The 15,927-nt window shown below is 50.1% G+C and overlaps 2 protein-coding genes across 3 annotated transcripts in view; one reads left to right on the top strand and one right to left on the bottom strand.

Moving 5' to 3' along the window:
- Positions 1 to 12,020, top strand: part of RASGEF1A (RasGEF domain family member 1A) — a 36,070-nt gene extending 24,050 nt beyond the window's left edge. The window contains exons 3-13 of the mRNA XM_045196018.3: positions 1,613 to 1,735; positions 4,244 to 4,381; positions 5,242 to 5,463; positions 6,134 to 6,208; positions 6,625 to 6,717; positions 7,176 to 7,278; positions 7,362 to 7,441; positions 8,198 to 8,389; positions 9,269 to 9,392; positions 9,858 to 9,930; positions 10,260 to 12,020. Of these exons, the coding sequence (XP_045051953.1) occupies positions 1,613 to 1,735; positions 4,244 to 4,381; positions 5,242 to 5,463; positions 6,134 to 6,208; positions 6,625 to 6,717; positions 7,176 to 7,278; positions 7,362 to 7,441; positions 8,198 to 8,389; positions 9,269 to 9,392; positions 9,858 to 9,930; positions 10,260 to 10,284 (1,248 nt within the window). The 3' untranslated portion in view covers positions 10,285 to 12,020. The remainder of the gene's footprint in view (positions 1 to 1,612; positions 1,736 to 4,243; positions 4,382 to 5,241; positions 5,464 to 6,133; positions 6,209 to 6,624; positions 6,718 to 7,175; positions 7,279 to 7,361; positions 7,442 to 8,197; positions 8,390 to 9,268; positions 9,393 to 9,857; positions 9,931 to 10,259) is intronic.
- Positions 1 to 15,927, bottom strand: part of CSGALNACT2 (chondroitin sulfate N-acetylgalactosaminyltransferase 2) — a 114,251-nt gene that overhangs the window by 3,363 nt on the left and 94,961 nt on the right. The window lies entirely within an intron of this gene.

The following is a 15,927-nucleotide window of genomic DNA, read 5'->3' on the forward strand; positions in this document are numbered from 1 at the left end:
AATCTTTATGGCCACTTTATTCAAATGCTGGTGATATGAGAAGATGGCAGATAATATACCCTAAAAACCATCTTAACATCTCACCTCAAGCTGACCTTTTTATAAGGAGAAGAAACGAGTAGGTAAGTGGTTTGGAAAAAGGTTAATCAGATAAGAATTGCAGTCTGGCAGCAGTTTTCCTACTATTTCTTTATCTACTGATCAACAATTTCTTTATGTGCATCACAGACATTCTCTCCCTGGAACACAATGGTTCAGATATTATCTCATCACTTGCAGATACCCTGGGACACAACGGTTGACTTGCTTGTTGACCTTCTGGAATCATGTAGGTCAGGGGTCCACAAATCCCAGGCTATGGACCGGTACTGGTCCATGACCTGTTAGGAACTGGGCCATACAACAGGAGGTGAGTGGCGGGCAAACAAGCAAAGCTGTGTTTACATTACTGTCTGAGCTCCATCTCCTGTCACAGTGGGTGAGGGAGCAAAGCTTCACTTGCATTACCTCCTGAGCTCTGTGCTTCTGTCTCCCCACCCTACCCCCCATTCATGGAAAAATTGTCTTCCATGAGGTTAGAGACCACTGATGTAGGTTATATATTCTAGTTTCTGGAACAATAGCTTTCCACGTGCATTAATCATTTAAGTCTATCGACTGTAACTAAAGCTAAAATTTTAACTCTTTACTGACCCTTCCAGTGACAACTTTATCCACAGGGCAGAGCTGGGCTCCCTGGCCTTTTTGAGTCAGACATGGCCTAGGGAAAGTCAGGGAGGAATTGCCCCCTTTACCCTCCAGCATTAATCTAATGGTGCTGGAGACAACTAACCTTCTGGGGATTTGTGACCCACCCATATCAGGACTCCTCCCTTCTTCCTGAGCTCTGTCTATTCTTCCTCTGTCCTTCCTTCCATTGCATAAATCCCTCTCATGGTCTGGCTGGGGCTACCCCTGCCACCTTTCAGCTCAGATCATAAGGAATCCTCAGAGTTTGCACTGCAAAGCCTGGTGAGGAGGGCACATGCATGTGGAACAGGGGCCATGGTGTTGCAGTTGTAGACAAGGCCCACAACAGGTTAGTGATTGCACAGGTACTGAGGCCAATAAGGCCCTACCTTTCCCCAAGGGCAAGGCCACACCCCACCAGCCAGGGCCCACAGGCCAGGTCAATAAGAACATGGAGAAGAAGCAGGCTTGGAGCCAGGCTCAGGGAGCACAGTGAAATAGGCAACAGGCTCACATAGGTCTGAAGAGTCTTGCCAACATCCAGTGCTATGTTAGCACCCATTTTGGGATCAGACAGAGGGTGGGGAGAAGCCCATCAGAGCAAGACTGCTGGGAGCTGAGCTCATCAGGGAGGCCTCCTTGAGCTGTGGCAAAGTGGGTTTGATCTGTTCCATGCAAGGTGGGCAGGATTTGGGTGGCAGTGGGAGAGAAGGAGGGAATTCAAGGTGAAGTAAACCATGCAGATACTGTGGCCACTTTCATAGTGATGTTGGGCTTGGGAGCTAGCAGGGCCAAGTGGAGCAGCAGGACTGGGGGCTGTGTCAGGCCTGACCCACACTTTGCTCTCTCTCCCTTTTCTTCCTTTTTTTCTTTTTTTCTTCAGGGAACGTACATCTTCACATTTCTCTTGAGCTCCCGGGTCTTCATACCTCCGCATGACCTGTTGGCCCGTGTGCGGCAGATCTACCTGAAACAGAGGCAGCAGCTAGAGGCTGCATCTGAGAAGGTAAAGGTGTGCTTACCATATGCTGCCTGTCTCTGTGTCCCTGGCTAACACTCCTACTCCTACTTCAAGACAACGTACTCAGAGTGAGCTGCAAGACAGGGTCTGGTTGAGCCTGGCCTGGATCCCTCCCTGATGGGGGCACACCTGGGATACGGCTTACATCCCAGGATGTGGAAGTAACTGTTGTTGGTGAGCATTAACATCCCCTCCCAAGGAAGGGCCACAGCGAACATTCTGCCAGCTGTCCTGATCAGTGCTGGGACCTTCCAATGGAGGCCTGACTGCATTTGGTGGAAAAGAAGCCAAAGGGGCCTGGGTCACAGCCTCCTCAAAAGGGTCAGGTAGCAGCACCTTCAGGCTGGTGCCTGCTCATATGAGTATTCAGTGACTCAAACAGGGCTATTTGCCACTATTGTCCCTTCTGATTGAGCCAGACTTTTGGCAGTCAGGATGGTCAAGAAACCACAGCTCAAGTCTGAGGCCCTGGGTGTTGGGGTGAGGTCTGAGAAGCCCAGGGTTTGGTGCAGAAGAGGGGGTGGTGAGCATGCTGTCAGAGTTGGCAATACGAGCTTTGGCACAGCAGGGCCTGTTCCTGTTTCTTGGTGGCCTTCCCCTCCACCTTTCTACCATGAAGCTGAGCTCTGGAGGGTTTGCAGCAAAGGTCTGTGAATGCCCATGCCTTCTCAGCATCTCCTCTTCAGAGGGACTGTCTTGGGGTTCTGCAGGGCAGAGATTCTGGCAAAAGCCTGGCCATCAGGAAAGGTTCCTGAGGGACAGGTAGAAATAACCTAGAGCAGGGTGAGTGGGGATGCTAAGGGAAAGGAGCTGGAGCTGAGCCTGCCAGACTCTGTCTATGGTGACCTGCTTGGTGGGACTCTGATGAGGCTCTGGCTCCTGCTAAGTGTGGATATGGTCAACAGTTGGAGGAAGTAACAGCAAAGCTTTCAGGGATGTCCGTGCACTAGACTCTGGCCAGAGGCAGTGTCCGTAGAATCACAGAGCCAGGGAGGCTCTGCCACGTGTGGGAAATCATCACTAAGGAACCAGCTGGAGGCTTGGGGCAGCCAGGGTCAGGCAGGTTGGAGGAAGTAGAGAGGCCTCGGGAAGCTACAGGGCTGGGGAGTTGGGTCCTCTGGGAGCTTGGCCCTGAGGGCAGTTATGGCCACCCTGGAATGATCCAGGTTGGACAGGAATAGGCATGTAATCGGGGAGGGCAAGAAAAAGTGATGGTGGCACAAGAGCAGGCAGGGGTGGTGGTGGTGGTGGTGGTGGTTGTGGGTCCATGTGGGCATTTCAGAGGGATGCTTCAGCCAAGCATCTGACACTCCCTCCTCTCCTCTGCTGGAGCCACAGCAGGAATGTCAGGACCACCTTTAATGACACAAAATGGGGAGAAGGCTGCCTCCACGTGTCTGTGTTCCTTCCCAGCACTTGTTAACCTGCTTCTACTGAGAGGGGACAGGCAAGAGCCTCTTATTTATTGTTAACGAATTTGCTTGGTTTTCATTGCATTCTTTTTTATGAGTAATTTCTAACTACAAGAAATGAAACTAGTTTTCTATGTCATGGTAGTGATGGGGCAAGTTTTGTGAAAATGAATTTACTTAAATGAAAAAAAAAAGAGCTGAATTAATGGTGCCAACTGATGGTTTTTGGCATCAATTCAGTGCCAACAAAAATCCCCGTTTTGGGGTGTGGTGAAGAAGGAAACTTTATTCAGTGCAAAACAGCTCAATTGTGATACAACATAACTGTGAAAATACCATGGCTATGGAACAACTCAATAGTGTTACAGCTCAATTATGAAGCAGCACAGCTATGAGGCAGCTCTGAGGTGCTCTGGCCAGCCTTCTTTGGTGTTTCAGCTCCAGCCAGGGAAATGCAGCCTTCATTTGCATTGGAAAGGGAAAGTATGCCCCCTCAGAAAGAGGGGAGCTCACTTTATATAGAGAGAAAAGTCCCCACTCCTGTTCCCTGATTGGTTTGTCCTTGTAAATGAGTACTCCAAATCCTTACACTTTGTTCCAGAAAAGCATTGTCCTGATTGATCAGAATGCAGTTGCTCTGGTGGGTGAAGATGCTAATGGAGATATAGCTACAAAGTTCCAATTGGATGGGGAAAGCCTCAGTCCTATTGGTTGAAATAGGATTCTAGTAACTCCTTTATAAGGTCTGGCTCACATGGCAGAAACACAGTGCCCACAGGCAGTTCAGTGCAAGCTTCTTCCTGAAGCATGACTTGTGTGAAAGGCCCATTTGGAAATAGCTGCTAAGCTGTTTTTTAAAAATTTGGGCCCAGTTAGCCACCAGGAATCCTTCTTGGTAGGTATCTTCTTTCTCAGGTTCCACAAGGGGAATATGAAACAAAGCAAGTATGACAAAACTCTAGGAGGACTGGCTGGGGGTTGTCAGTGCCCCAGCACAGGGATCCTGGGGAGTTGGTATACTACTTGTCATCTTGTTGCTCACTGTGGTGGTTTAGGACTCACTCTGAGCCCACCCCTCCAGGCCATGTTGAAGACCTTCTCAGCCAAGATTGTGCAGCTGCTGAAGGAGTGGACAGAGGCCTTCCCCTGTGACTTCCAGGATGAGAAGGCCATGGCCGAACTGAAGGCCATCACCCACCGGGTCATGCAGTGTGATGAGGTGAGGTCCTCCCTCAATTCTGGTGGAGCTCCTTTGTGTGGTAGGGAGGAGTCCTTAGAGGCAGCTCTGAATGTGATCCCCTTCCCTGACACTCCCCCATGAGGACTGCTGGTTGCCTCCATTTTGTCATCTCCTCTACCCTGGTCAGCAGTGGGCCAGACTTGCCCTTGACAAGTGGGGGAACTTGAGCAGTGGGGTGGGCCTCACCCTGAGAATGTGGAATGAGCCTAGGCCCCACCCTTTCCTGGACTCTGTGGGTAGAGTGAGGGCCTAGTGAGAAGGGTAAGAGCCTGTCTACCTTTCCTGGTTCCCAGCCTGCTCTTGTCTTCAGTGGCGACAGGAACCTGGAGAACCGAGGGGGAGCCTAAGCTGGCTGTGCCTTGACAATGAAGGTGCTCCATGTATTCAGCTGCTCCCAGAGGGCTCAGAAAGCCCAAGGAGTGCTTTGGGAAGGACCAGTGCTACTCCCACCCAGAGAGTGAAGGCTCCTGACTACAGAGTAAACCTTTCTAGATGCCTTCATCCCTCTTCCTGTAGGATGACCCTGAGAAGTAGCTTAGCTGGCTGCCTTCGCCTCAAGTGAAGTTACATTTTTCAGACCCAGAAGCCTAGCTCTGGCCCTGCTCTGGCCCTCAGATCCCTTCTTCACAGAACAGCCTACTAAGCCACCATCTCCAAAAGGCATCAGAGGAGCCCACACTTACTCCACTCCGTCAGGCCCAAGTGCTCATGGCAGGATTGGTTAGGGCTGTGGGCTCAAAGTCAGGCATATCCCTGGGGATGAGATGGGTCTTTGCGGAGAGGTGGTGGTCTTGCTGCCATCCTATGCAGGCACCTCCATTGCTTCCTGACCTCCACAGGAGAATGGCACAGTGAAGAAGGCCATTGCCCAAATGATGCAGAACCTGCTGCTATCCCTGGCTGCCCAGAGCCAGCTTCAGGAGCTTCGAGAGAGGCTCTGCTCACCAGCTGTAGACAAAGGGCCCATCCTGAAGGCCAAGCCACCAACCACTCAGAAGGATATCCTGGGCGTGTGCTGTGACCCTATGGTGCTGGCCCAGCAGCTGACTCATATTGAGCTGGTCAGTGCTGCCATGTGCCTGCCTAGGGAGGGTCTGGGATCATTTACTCATGCTCATCCAGAGCCACTAGACTCCCAGTGTCTTTCTCAGTATAAGCATTACAGGGCTGCCCTCACTAGGCAGACTGGGGTTTCAGGTAAACCCTGCTTGCCAGCCCTGACCATTGCCTCCAGCTAGTGTGTGTCCACCTAAACAGCAGGTTTCTCTATGCTTGGTGCCTGGGTCCCCAGGAGCATAGCAGCCCTGTTTTAATGGGAGGGGCTGGGGTAGTAAGGTCTGAAGTGACCCCAGGATGGAAGACCAGCCTGGGAGGAGGTGAGGGGCTTCAAGGGTGAGAGCTAGTTACTCTACCCTGTCACCTCCTCCTGCCTGTGCTCTGGGCTGGGAAGTTCCCCTGTGCATGGCAGTCATTGCCCTGAGGCTTCCTTCTCACTCCCGTGCAGCCCTGTTTCCTCTCCTCCAGGGGAGGGCCTATTAAGTCCCTGGAGTACTTTTGGGGGGACCTGGGCAGGACCTGCCCACTGGCTGGGTGCTCTAGTCAAGGAGGGACCATTGTACACACTTCTCAACTAGTCCTGGCTGCTGCTCTGAACACGTCCTACACCCTAAGTGTCAGGCTTGCCCAAGGGCAGCAGGCTTATCACTCCTTGTGCTATCTCCCCCACTGCAGGAGAAAGTCAGCAGCATTCACCCCCAGGACCTGATGAAGATCATCAGCCATGTGGACACTCCAGACAAGCACAGGGTGAGGGGCTGTGGCCAGAGGATGGGCCTGGCACCAACATCCCATGCAGGGTGGCTGGGGACCCCACCAGCACACCTGAGTACCTCTGCACTGTCTGACCTCACAACCCCGTGGATGTGGGTCTGGCCTCCTGGCACCTACCCCAGGGGTTCAGCGGATGGCCAAACAGAGTAATACATGTTGAGAGGGGTCCAACACTCCCAGGCCCTCAGACAGCCAGCCTGTCCTCCAAGGCTATCCCTGGGCATCCTGGAGACCCAGGCTGGCCAAGGGGACCTGTCCAGTTGCCTCCAACCAACATCACTTTCAGTGTCCTCCTCTGGCCAAGGTTCCTGCTCCTCCATTTTGGGGCATGGCTTGGCAGCACCCTTTGGCAGCATCCTTGATCTTCCTGTGACCTGCTGTGTTCTCCCCAGTGCCATGGGGACCTGACCAAGACCTACAGCCTGGAGGCCTATGACAACTGGTTCAATTGCCTCAGCCTGCTAGTGGCTACCGAGGTGTGCCGGGTAAGCACTGCACAGTGGATATAGCAAGGTGGTGCCATCTCCTCCCCAATCCCACAGTGCTGCCTGAGATACCAGATGCTCCTGCCCCCTCAGATGTTGAAACAGAAAGTAGAGAGAAAAAGCCTCTATTGGTAGGGCCTTGAAGGTACTGAGCCCCACCCCCACCACGCCCAACAGTGATGACTTCAGTGATGACTGAGACCATCTGTGGAGTGCACTCTTTGCCTAGCACAGGGTCCCTTAATCCTCTCAGCCTGCCTTCCGTCCTCTTTCCAGCATCAGAGATGCCACAGCTGTGTTTCCTGCCTCTGCAGACTGCCAGCATCCCCCAGCCCTATCCCTGATCTAACAGCTTTGTGGGCCTTGGGGCAGCTCCAGACAGATGTCCTTAAGGGACTGGTGGTAGAGGAGATGACCCCATCTTGGGGCTCATGCTGAGGCTGCTAGTTGCTCCCCAGGTAGTGAAGAAGAAGCACCGGACCCGCATGCTGGAGTTCTTCATCGATGTGGCTCGGGAGTGTTTCAACATTGGAAACTTCAACTCCATGATGGCCATCATCTGTGAGTGTCTGGGCCTGGAGCTTCCCACCCTGCTTCTGTGTGACCCATCTCCCCATCCTGACCCTACCTGCTGTCCTCTGCAGCTGGCATGAACCTCAGTCCTGTGGCTCGGCTGAAGAAAACATGGTCCAAAGTTAAGATGGCCAAGTTCGATGTTTTAGAGGTAGGCACCCAGCCTCATCCTGTGTTGGCCTAATGAGGAGGGTCTCCCATCACATTCTACCTACCCCTTGCTCAGGACCTGCCTCCTGCAGCTCTGGCTGGTATGGACTGTTGAGCCTACCTGACCTGGCCACACTGGGGAGGCCAGTAGCTTGAGCTCTCCTCAGCCTTGATTTCAGTCAGATCTGGCATCTCCTAAAGCAAGTTTTGGGGAGTAGTAAAGAGTTTGACAAAAATGAGCCCATGAGACCTGTTGATTGATGCTAAGCAGAGATAGGCTTTTCCTTGTCCAACTTTCCACAGCACTAGATCATCTGGGTGGCCAGAGGCTGACAGGTAAGCTCACTCATAGCCTTGCCCATATGTATTTGATCATAGAACTAATTTTCTGCAAACATGTGTCTGTGGAGCCGATCAGGTTTGGGAGTTGTCAGTGCAAACAGAGGGGCAAAAGAAAGTTTTGAAAGGAAGGAGGAGAGACCCAGGCTCAGCAGGGCAGGGAAGAGTTGTGTGTGGGCTGTGAAACTTCTCTACAGCTTTCCCAATGACACTCAGACCCAACCCTGAAGGCCTTGGCCCTGTGCTCAACTCATCACCTCTGGACTTCCCTCCTGGAAAGGAGACCTTTTCTGGGTGACAGTCAAGTTGCCCAGAGGGGAAGTGCCTTTCCCATCAGCTCATTCTCTGCTCTGCTCTGCAAAGGGGTGCAGGGGGAACACTACCCACCATGTGTGTCCTCCCTCTTCTCTGCCCACAGCACCACATGGACCCATCCAGCAACTTCTGCAACTACCGCACAGCCCTCCAGGGGGCCACACAGAGGTCTCAGACAGCCAACAGCAGCCAAGAGAAGATTGTTATACCTGTGTTCAATCTTTTTGTTAAGGACATCTACTTCCTGCACAAAATCCATACCAACCACCTGCCCAATGGGCACATTAACTTCAAGGTGAGCTCAGCCCCACTGTGGTCCAAGGGGAGGGGCCGGCTGTCCCAGCATAAGGGAGGGCAGACCTCCCGGCCTTGCCCCAAGGCAGGAAGAATCCATCTGTGCCAGGAGAGCAGCAAAGCCATGCCCCTGTTGCAGAAGGGCCTTTAAAACTGACAGCTACAAGGTAGGTCACACTATTTGACATCAAGATGTGACAGTGGCACTGTCCTTCTGGGTGGATGATCTGGTTATAGGACTTGGAGCCACAGGGAACCTGCATTCACCCAGGATGCTGGTCCCAGCACTGACCCCACCAGGGAGACAAAGAAGGGGCCACCCTTGGGGGTTTGGGATTTGGGAAGGCTTTCGGAAAGAAAGACTCGAGCAGGGAGGAAGAGGCAGCAGAATTCCAGATGTAAGTGAACACTTGTCTGACACCTGGCATGAGAGTAGGACAAAGGTGCTTGGGTTGGTATAGGGGTACTAGGTTGTCCAGTGTTCACCTCACACAAGTAAGGGGTGGGAGGGAGTTACAGATTCCCACACAGGCCCCAAAAGAGGGCATTATGACATGTGCTAGTTGTTGGTGCTGTGCTGGTTGTGGCTGGGATGCCTGCTTCAGCTTGGAGTCATAGATGGGGCCCTATTGGGGTTCCTGCTGCCAGCCTGATGGCCCAGGCAGAGGGCAGGGCAGAGTGCCCTCTGAGACACCTGCTGTGCTGATGCTGCACAAAGTGCTTCAATGGCCATGAAGTCAGCTGTGCAGTCAGTTTCAACCTGCTAGGACCAGAGACGTGAGCAGCAGGCAGACCTCAGAATCTACATCCCCTGCCCTTGACCAAAGATTTCTAGCTTATGGTGACAAGTGAACATCCAGTTTGTCCTCTTCCCCTTCAGAAATTTTGGGAGATCTCCAGACAGATCCATGAGTTTATGACATGGACACAAGTAGAATGCCCCTTTGAAAAGGACAAGAAGATTCAGAGTTACCTGCTTACAGCGCCCATCTACAGCGAGGAAGGTGAGGCTGCCTCTGCACAGCAGCAGCCCCCTCCCCACACAGGTGCATGTCCCTGTCCCCCTGACTCCCTTGGAGGATGGCCTGATCATTACCCCCATGCTACACAGAGGAAGCTCAGCTCACAGGGTGAGTTCATGAGGGTGGGTCATAGGCAGCTGACGGAGGAAGGATAAGAACAAGACAAGACCAGGCTTCAAGGGCCACACAAGAGAGCCAGGACGGATTTGGGCCAGTGCTATAGAACCGGGCAAACTTCTCAGTGTCCCTGAGCAGGAAGATGGGAGCCCTAGGCCTCATGGATCCATGGACGAGCTCAGGCCAGAGGTCTCTATACCATGTGGCCTAGGAGTTACTTCTTAGCCTGGCTACACCCCTATAATGACAGTTTGAGAAGGGACAGCCTGGTATAGTAGGCAGGCTGACTGCATGTGGACATGGATTCTGAATGGTTTCCCTGTCTCCCAGCACTGTTCATCGCCTCCTTTGAAAGTGAAGGTCCTGAAAACCACATGGAAAAGGACAGCTGGAAGACCCTAAGGTAGGAAAACTAAGGGGACTATATAAATCCCCAAGATTGGCTCCTTGCAAGGAAGGGAGAGTACTGGGGGTGGGGTGGGGGTGGGCATTAACAGATGCGCCCTTCTGAAAGGCAGCTGAAGGCCCCTCTGCACAGCCCAGGGAAAGGTAGATGTCCCTGGTACAGCTGCCAGTCATAAGGAGGCTGATTTGGAGTTTGAATGTTCCTGACTCCTCCCCTGCATGACCAGTTCCTGGAGACCAGGCCTCCACTGACAGCATGGTCCTGCCCTCTGCTGGCTTGGGGAAAGGCCAGCCAGCACCTGACTATTGTGCCCTGTCCACCTTTAGGGCCACTCTCCTTAACAGAGCCTGAAGGTGTGGATGCAGCCTGCAGACACAGGATGAAGCACACGTGGGAACCAAGCTTTAATCTTGATATGGGTTGAGATGAGGTGGCCTCACTGGTTGGGGTCCATTTTGTATATAACTTGTATGGGAAAAAACGGTAATTATTTCATTCATTAACCTTTGGCACTTTTTTTGTTGTTGTTTATTTTGAATAACAGGGCAGTGCCCTGGTTTGGGGAGGGGTGGGGAAAGAGTATCATGGGAGATGGCATCCATGATAACATCTTGGTCTAATGAAATGTAGATTTTATCTTCTACTTTTGATTGTATTCACATCTTATGAAAAATATATTTAAAAAAAAAACAACCAAAACTAATGTGAGCCCTGCCTGCTTGGATGCCCTTCCAGCCAGTGTCTGTGACGTCAGGGCTAGTGCCTTAGAGGATACTGGAGGGCTGTCTCCCACTCTGCTCTGGCCCCCTGAGCTACAAGAGGCTCTGTGAATCCTCGGCCCTAGACTATAGGCGCCTGCCCTCAAAGCCTGGGCCACTGAGGGTCCAGGTTCCCGTGAAGCCTTGGGAGGCCAGAAGGTCTCATTTGCATACTTCTGGAAGCAAACCTCTGACTGCAGGCTTTCCAAAGTTTACATTTTCTTTTTCGTTTATCAGGGATTTATGGGGTTGGGAAGGGCCAGAGGGACACCTGGCAGCATACTTTTCTGTTGGAATATATCTGGCAAATCTTTCTTCAACTACTTTCTAGAAAAATAGAAAATCTGAAATAATGTCAGGTGTGGGGAGTTGTGGGATTGTCAGTTTTCCAGGCTATAACTGGAAGATACACTTAGCTATAAGGAAGAGCATGCTAAGGGTACTTGAGGATGGGGACACTTAGGCCATTTTCAAAACCCAACTACCAAGTGAAAAGAAGCAACTCACAGACCAGTATTACAGTGGACAGTGGCTCCTCCCCTCTAGGTGGGGGCTCTGCTGATGAAATCCGAAACAATTAGCCAGGCCAGCAACTTCTGGAGCCCACTTACACACAATTGCCCAACATTTGGAGGTGTTTTTCACTCCCAAACCCAAGGAGCACACTCATCCCTGGCTGTGGGACAATGACTGCCCTATTCCCTAGAAAGTGGGAGGTAGGCAACTCATGCTGACTCAATCTGCCTTGCAGGAGGCTTTATTTGTGAGTAGTTTGGAACTACTCACCCTGGTCTCTCTTCATATGCCTGGCTTCTGCAGGAGCCTGCAGTTGGAGGCCTGTCACTTGCTAATTTCCACAGCTCCCAGGAGAGCCTGGAGATACGGAGCAAGGCCTCAGGAAGGAGGTGGCTCTGAACCACTGCTGATACCACCTTTAGCTCTGGGTGGAGCAAGAATATTTACACTGTATTGTCACAGTGTTTTTGCACTTTTTAGATGTGTTAGATAGTACATGTTGTATATTGATAGTACATATTGCTTTGCTTATGTATTTGAGATAAAGACTTGAAACTCAAGAGTATATATTTGGAATATGACATTAGAACATTTTCTGTACATGTGTTATGGAGCTTTCCTATCATATACACATCATTGGAGCCTCAGTTTTAGTGCCCACCTGGCAAATCGTCTGTGTTTACCACTTTATTTTCCCAGTTGGATACATTTCCTAACTATGCTGTTTTGGTATTGTGAGATGAACTGTGAGTATAAAGCTGTACTGTAACACAGCGTGTCGGTTGTTGGTGTAACTGGACATACCTGCATCAATAAAAGGACACGTTGCTCCCTTCATGTGCCTACTCTGTGTGGGGCTGGCAATGACAAACAGCTGTGCTGCAGGCACAAGGCAAGACTGCCAGGGCTCTCACAGCCTTTCATGAGCAGCAAGTAGCTCTTATCTGCACAACACGTTCTGACAATGGGCTTTTCAAAATGAAAGAAAACAAAACAAAAATTATACAGGTGGTGTGTTCCAGTCCTGCTTTCCTCAAAGTCGGACCCAAAAAGATGTCAAGAGCTCCTTGTATTACATGGTCATGCAAGTTTGGGAAAGCTAAATTAAGATTGTAAAGGTTCCTTTCCTGTCAGATTCATTAGGACTTTTAGTGCCCATGGGCACTGTGGGTCTCTCCCAGGGCGGGGGCACTTGAGGGACACCTGCTGGCATCTTTCTGAAGAGCAGTTTGCAAAATGCAGCTCAAGAAGGGGCTCCTTCTGTTATAATGAGTCACATTCAAAAGCACTACAGAAAAGGGATTTGTTAGGAGCAGGTGGAGCTTGGGGATTTGAAGGAAAAGAGTGATACTAAAATGGAAGCCAACTCCCACCTGCTTCTCTCTGGCCAACCCAACTCTACTGCCACAACACTTACAATGCCTGGGCCCTATGAGGTCACTGGTCATAGCTTACCAAACCTCATTCTACTCCTTAGAGCTAGCTCAGCCATCTTTACTGTGTTCAGTGTCTGTCATGCCTAGCACTGCCCACCATAAAACTTTCTGCAGTGATGGGGGGTTCTGTATCTGTACTGTCCACTGAAATGTAGCCAGTCTAACTGAAAGTGTAAGTTTAAATAGCATGATCACTGTGTTGGACAGAAGTCTGCCTCCTTCCCACAGTGCCTCATGGAGTGGACAGCACCAAATAGGTGCTTAGGTGTTTGTGGAGGACACCTGTAAGGATGAGAGTTTGGGTAAATGACACCATGTTTTAGGTCTTTAAATTCAATTGCATCCTTAATTTCTTAAGTTAATTTTGGAGGTTTCTACCTATCTTATCTGAGAAGGGGCAGCACATTTTTGGTCTGCATCTTGGACATGGAGCTTGAGTTGGGAATGGACATCAATCCACTTGGCTAGCTGGTTCTCTCACCATCACCCATAGGGTATAGTCCCTCCAGGGCATGCTTAAGATGTGGGTCCAAGTCTAGCAACATTAGCACTGGGAACTTGTCTGCAATTTGTGCTCAGGGCTCCACTATACCTACTGAGTAGGGTAAGGAGAGTCCAGGCAAGCTTCAGAAGCTCTTCCAGCAGGTGAGGTTCTGCAGGAATTGGCTCCTGCTTACCTTTCTCAGATACCTTCTCTCTCAGACACAGTAAACTCAAAACATGCCACACTTGTGCACCTCATCTAACACAAGTCCCCTACTGTTCTCACACATACACATTCTTGCACAGCTTCCTGTGAGAGTCACTCTTTGCTCCTCCAGGCGCTGCTCCTTTCCACATCATACTGTTGGCTTTCGTTCCATGCACTAGAGCAGGGGTGTCAAACTCACTTTCACTGGGGGCCATATCAGCCTCGCAGTTGCCTTTAAAGGGCCGAATGTAATTTTAGGACTGTATAAACGTAACTACTCCTTAACTAGAGGCAAGGAGCTTGGCGCTGCTGCCAGGTAGAAACAAGGTGCCAGGCTGGATAAAACAAGGTGGAGGGCTTGATTCAGCCCGCGGGCCTTGTGTTTGCCACCTGTGTACTAGAGTCTCGGCTATTTCTATGTAGGAGCCAATTATTTAGCTGTGTGTAGCTGTATGTGGCGACCAGCATGGTGCATAGCTCCTAACAACATCATATGATGACTGAACGCTACCTTTCACTTCACATATGTTTCAGGAACAAATCTATGTTACAGATCAGCTGTGACTGGAAGATAAGTTAAGGCCATAGAGACTTCTGCGGCAAAACTGTAAGATTTCTTGTGAAATATACACCAACTATACCTGTAAGTAAAATGTATATCAGATCGCTTAGGGAGGCAAGATAGGCTATGTGTATAGGAATTGAGTTCTACTTTCCAGTTCCCAGCTGGGTACCCTTGAACAAGCTGTTTACATTTTCAAGTTTCCATCTTCTCTCAATTAAAATGGAATTACAATACTCTATATCTCATAGGGTTGTTGTAATGGTATATGGCAGAAAGTGTGGCCCCTGTTCCTTAGAAGTAGTGTTAGCTGGGTACTCGCTATGGCACTTCTGTTGACAATGAATGCCTTTCCTCCTGCAGAGGGCAGAGTCTTCTGGAAAAGTGAAACAGAGGAATATAAGTGCCCTTCTCAAAGGAACAGTTGAAGTCCTGGTCAATACAAATACATTCTAAAAACATTAACAAAGAGTCACTTAAATGTTAAACTTAACCAGTATATAAACTTCTCCACAAATTTGGAATTCAAAACTACTTTCTAAATGAAAAACCTACTATCCACCTACAGGCTGGTAACCTTAGATTATACCAGCACAATTTCTATCTTAATTCCCAATATTGGAATTCATGATACCATGAGGAAGGTAAGAGCTGCCGGAAACCCCCCAGAGATCTACCGCAACATAAACAGGAATCTCTGGTATAGATCAGTGGCAACATGTGGAGGAAATGATGGTATCAAAAATATGAGTTATGCACTTGTCCATTTCTAGCAGCATAAAAGATTAAGTGCTTGCCTGCTGAAATCAACTGATAAAATTACGTGAAATAAAAAGTCCAAGCGGACACAGGAACCCAGAGGGGTTAGGGAAGCTCTGAAGCCAGCATTTACCCTGAGGAAAGAGACCCCAAGCTTCTACTTTCAAGTCCACGGGGGGGATGGAGAATAAAGTCAAGGGCCTGCTTCAGAAGAAGGGTCAAACAGGAGACCCTTGTCCATAAAGCTGGCACCCCTCTGCACAACAGAGAGTTTAAAGTAAAATACTCTACCCTCCAACCCCACCAAGGGGGTTGGCTAAAAAAAAATCCGTTTTGAACCTCAGCATGAATGAAGATGAGGAAAATTTTACCCCTGATAGTTTGTAACCACAAATCAGTGAATTTCATTAAATTGTGCAGCATAAATCAGTGGTCAAAAAAATTTTAAGCCAAGGATTTAGTTTAACATGGCCCTGAAATAGCACTGTCCCTGAGTTACCCAGTAGAAGAAAACATTCTGACCTATATTCTAGTTTAAAAAGTGTCTGTCTCCCTCTAGCTGTGTCTAATCTGTTAAACCCATCTGTTGGATTTTAAAAATTTATTTCCATGGCTAGAAGAACCAAATAGAGGTGCTTTCCCAAATCCATTTGGTCATAATTCTGAAGAAATTACAAAAATACAACACAGAGACAAAAATAAGGAAAAGTGAGGGCTAGGAAGATGGTGACAAGGTAGGTGGGAGTGGAGCCCAGTTTTCCCTGCACCCAGCTGTAACACCTAGCCAATCGTTTGAGGAACAGAGTGAACAGCCAATGGAATGCCAGCTTATATGAAGTTTGGAGGCCAGAAATTGCAGATGACATTGAAAAACATGGTGAGGAGATTGTGCTGGGAAGGTAAGGTCCCTGGGATCTGTGTGGGGACCAAGGCTGCTGCAGCCCCCCCCGCCCCCCCCTGCACCCCCCCCCCCCCCCCCCCCCCCGCCAGGAGCCTGCGGCAGGATATGGGGAGGAGAGTTAGATCACCAGCTCCCTCCCCTACCAGAGCAGGGAGGGCAGCCCCACACCAGGAGGGACCTGGATGCTGGAAGCCACTGGGGGGAATAGAGATGAAGTGGGAGACACACACAGGCGGAACACATCCAATGGGACTGTAGATGGCAGCACCAGAGAAATTGAGGTGCCAAGCTGACACCTAGAGGAGGGAGGAGTTGGGCTGTCTTGGACCCTGACTCTGATAGTCTCTGGACTGGCTGGAAAGTTGGGCTGT

Source organism: Desmodus rotundus, chromosome 4 (genome assembly GCF_022682495.2).
Source record: "Desmodus rotundus isolate HL8 chromosome 4, HLdesRot8A.1, whole genome shotgun sequence".
Classification (NCBI taxonomy): domain Eukaryota; kingdom Metazoa; phylum Chordata; class Mammalia; order Chiroptera; family Phyllostomidae; genus Desmodus; species Desmodus rotundus.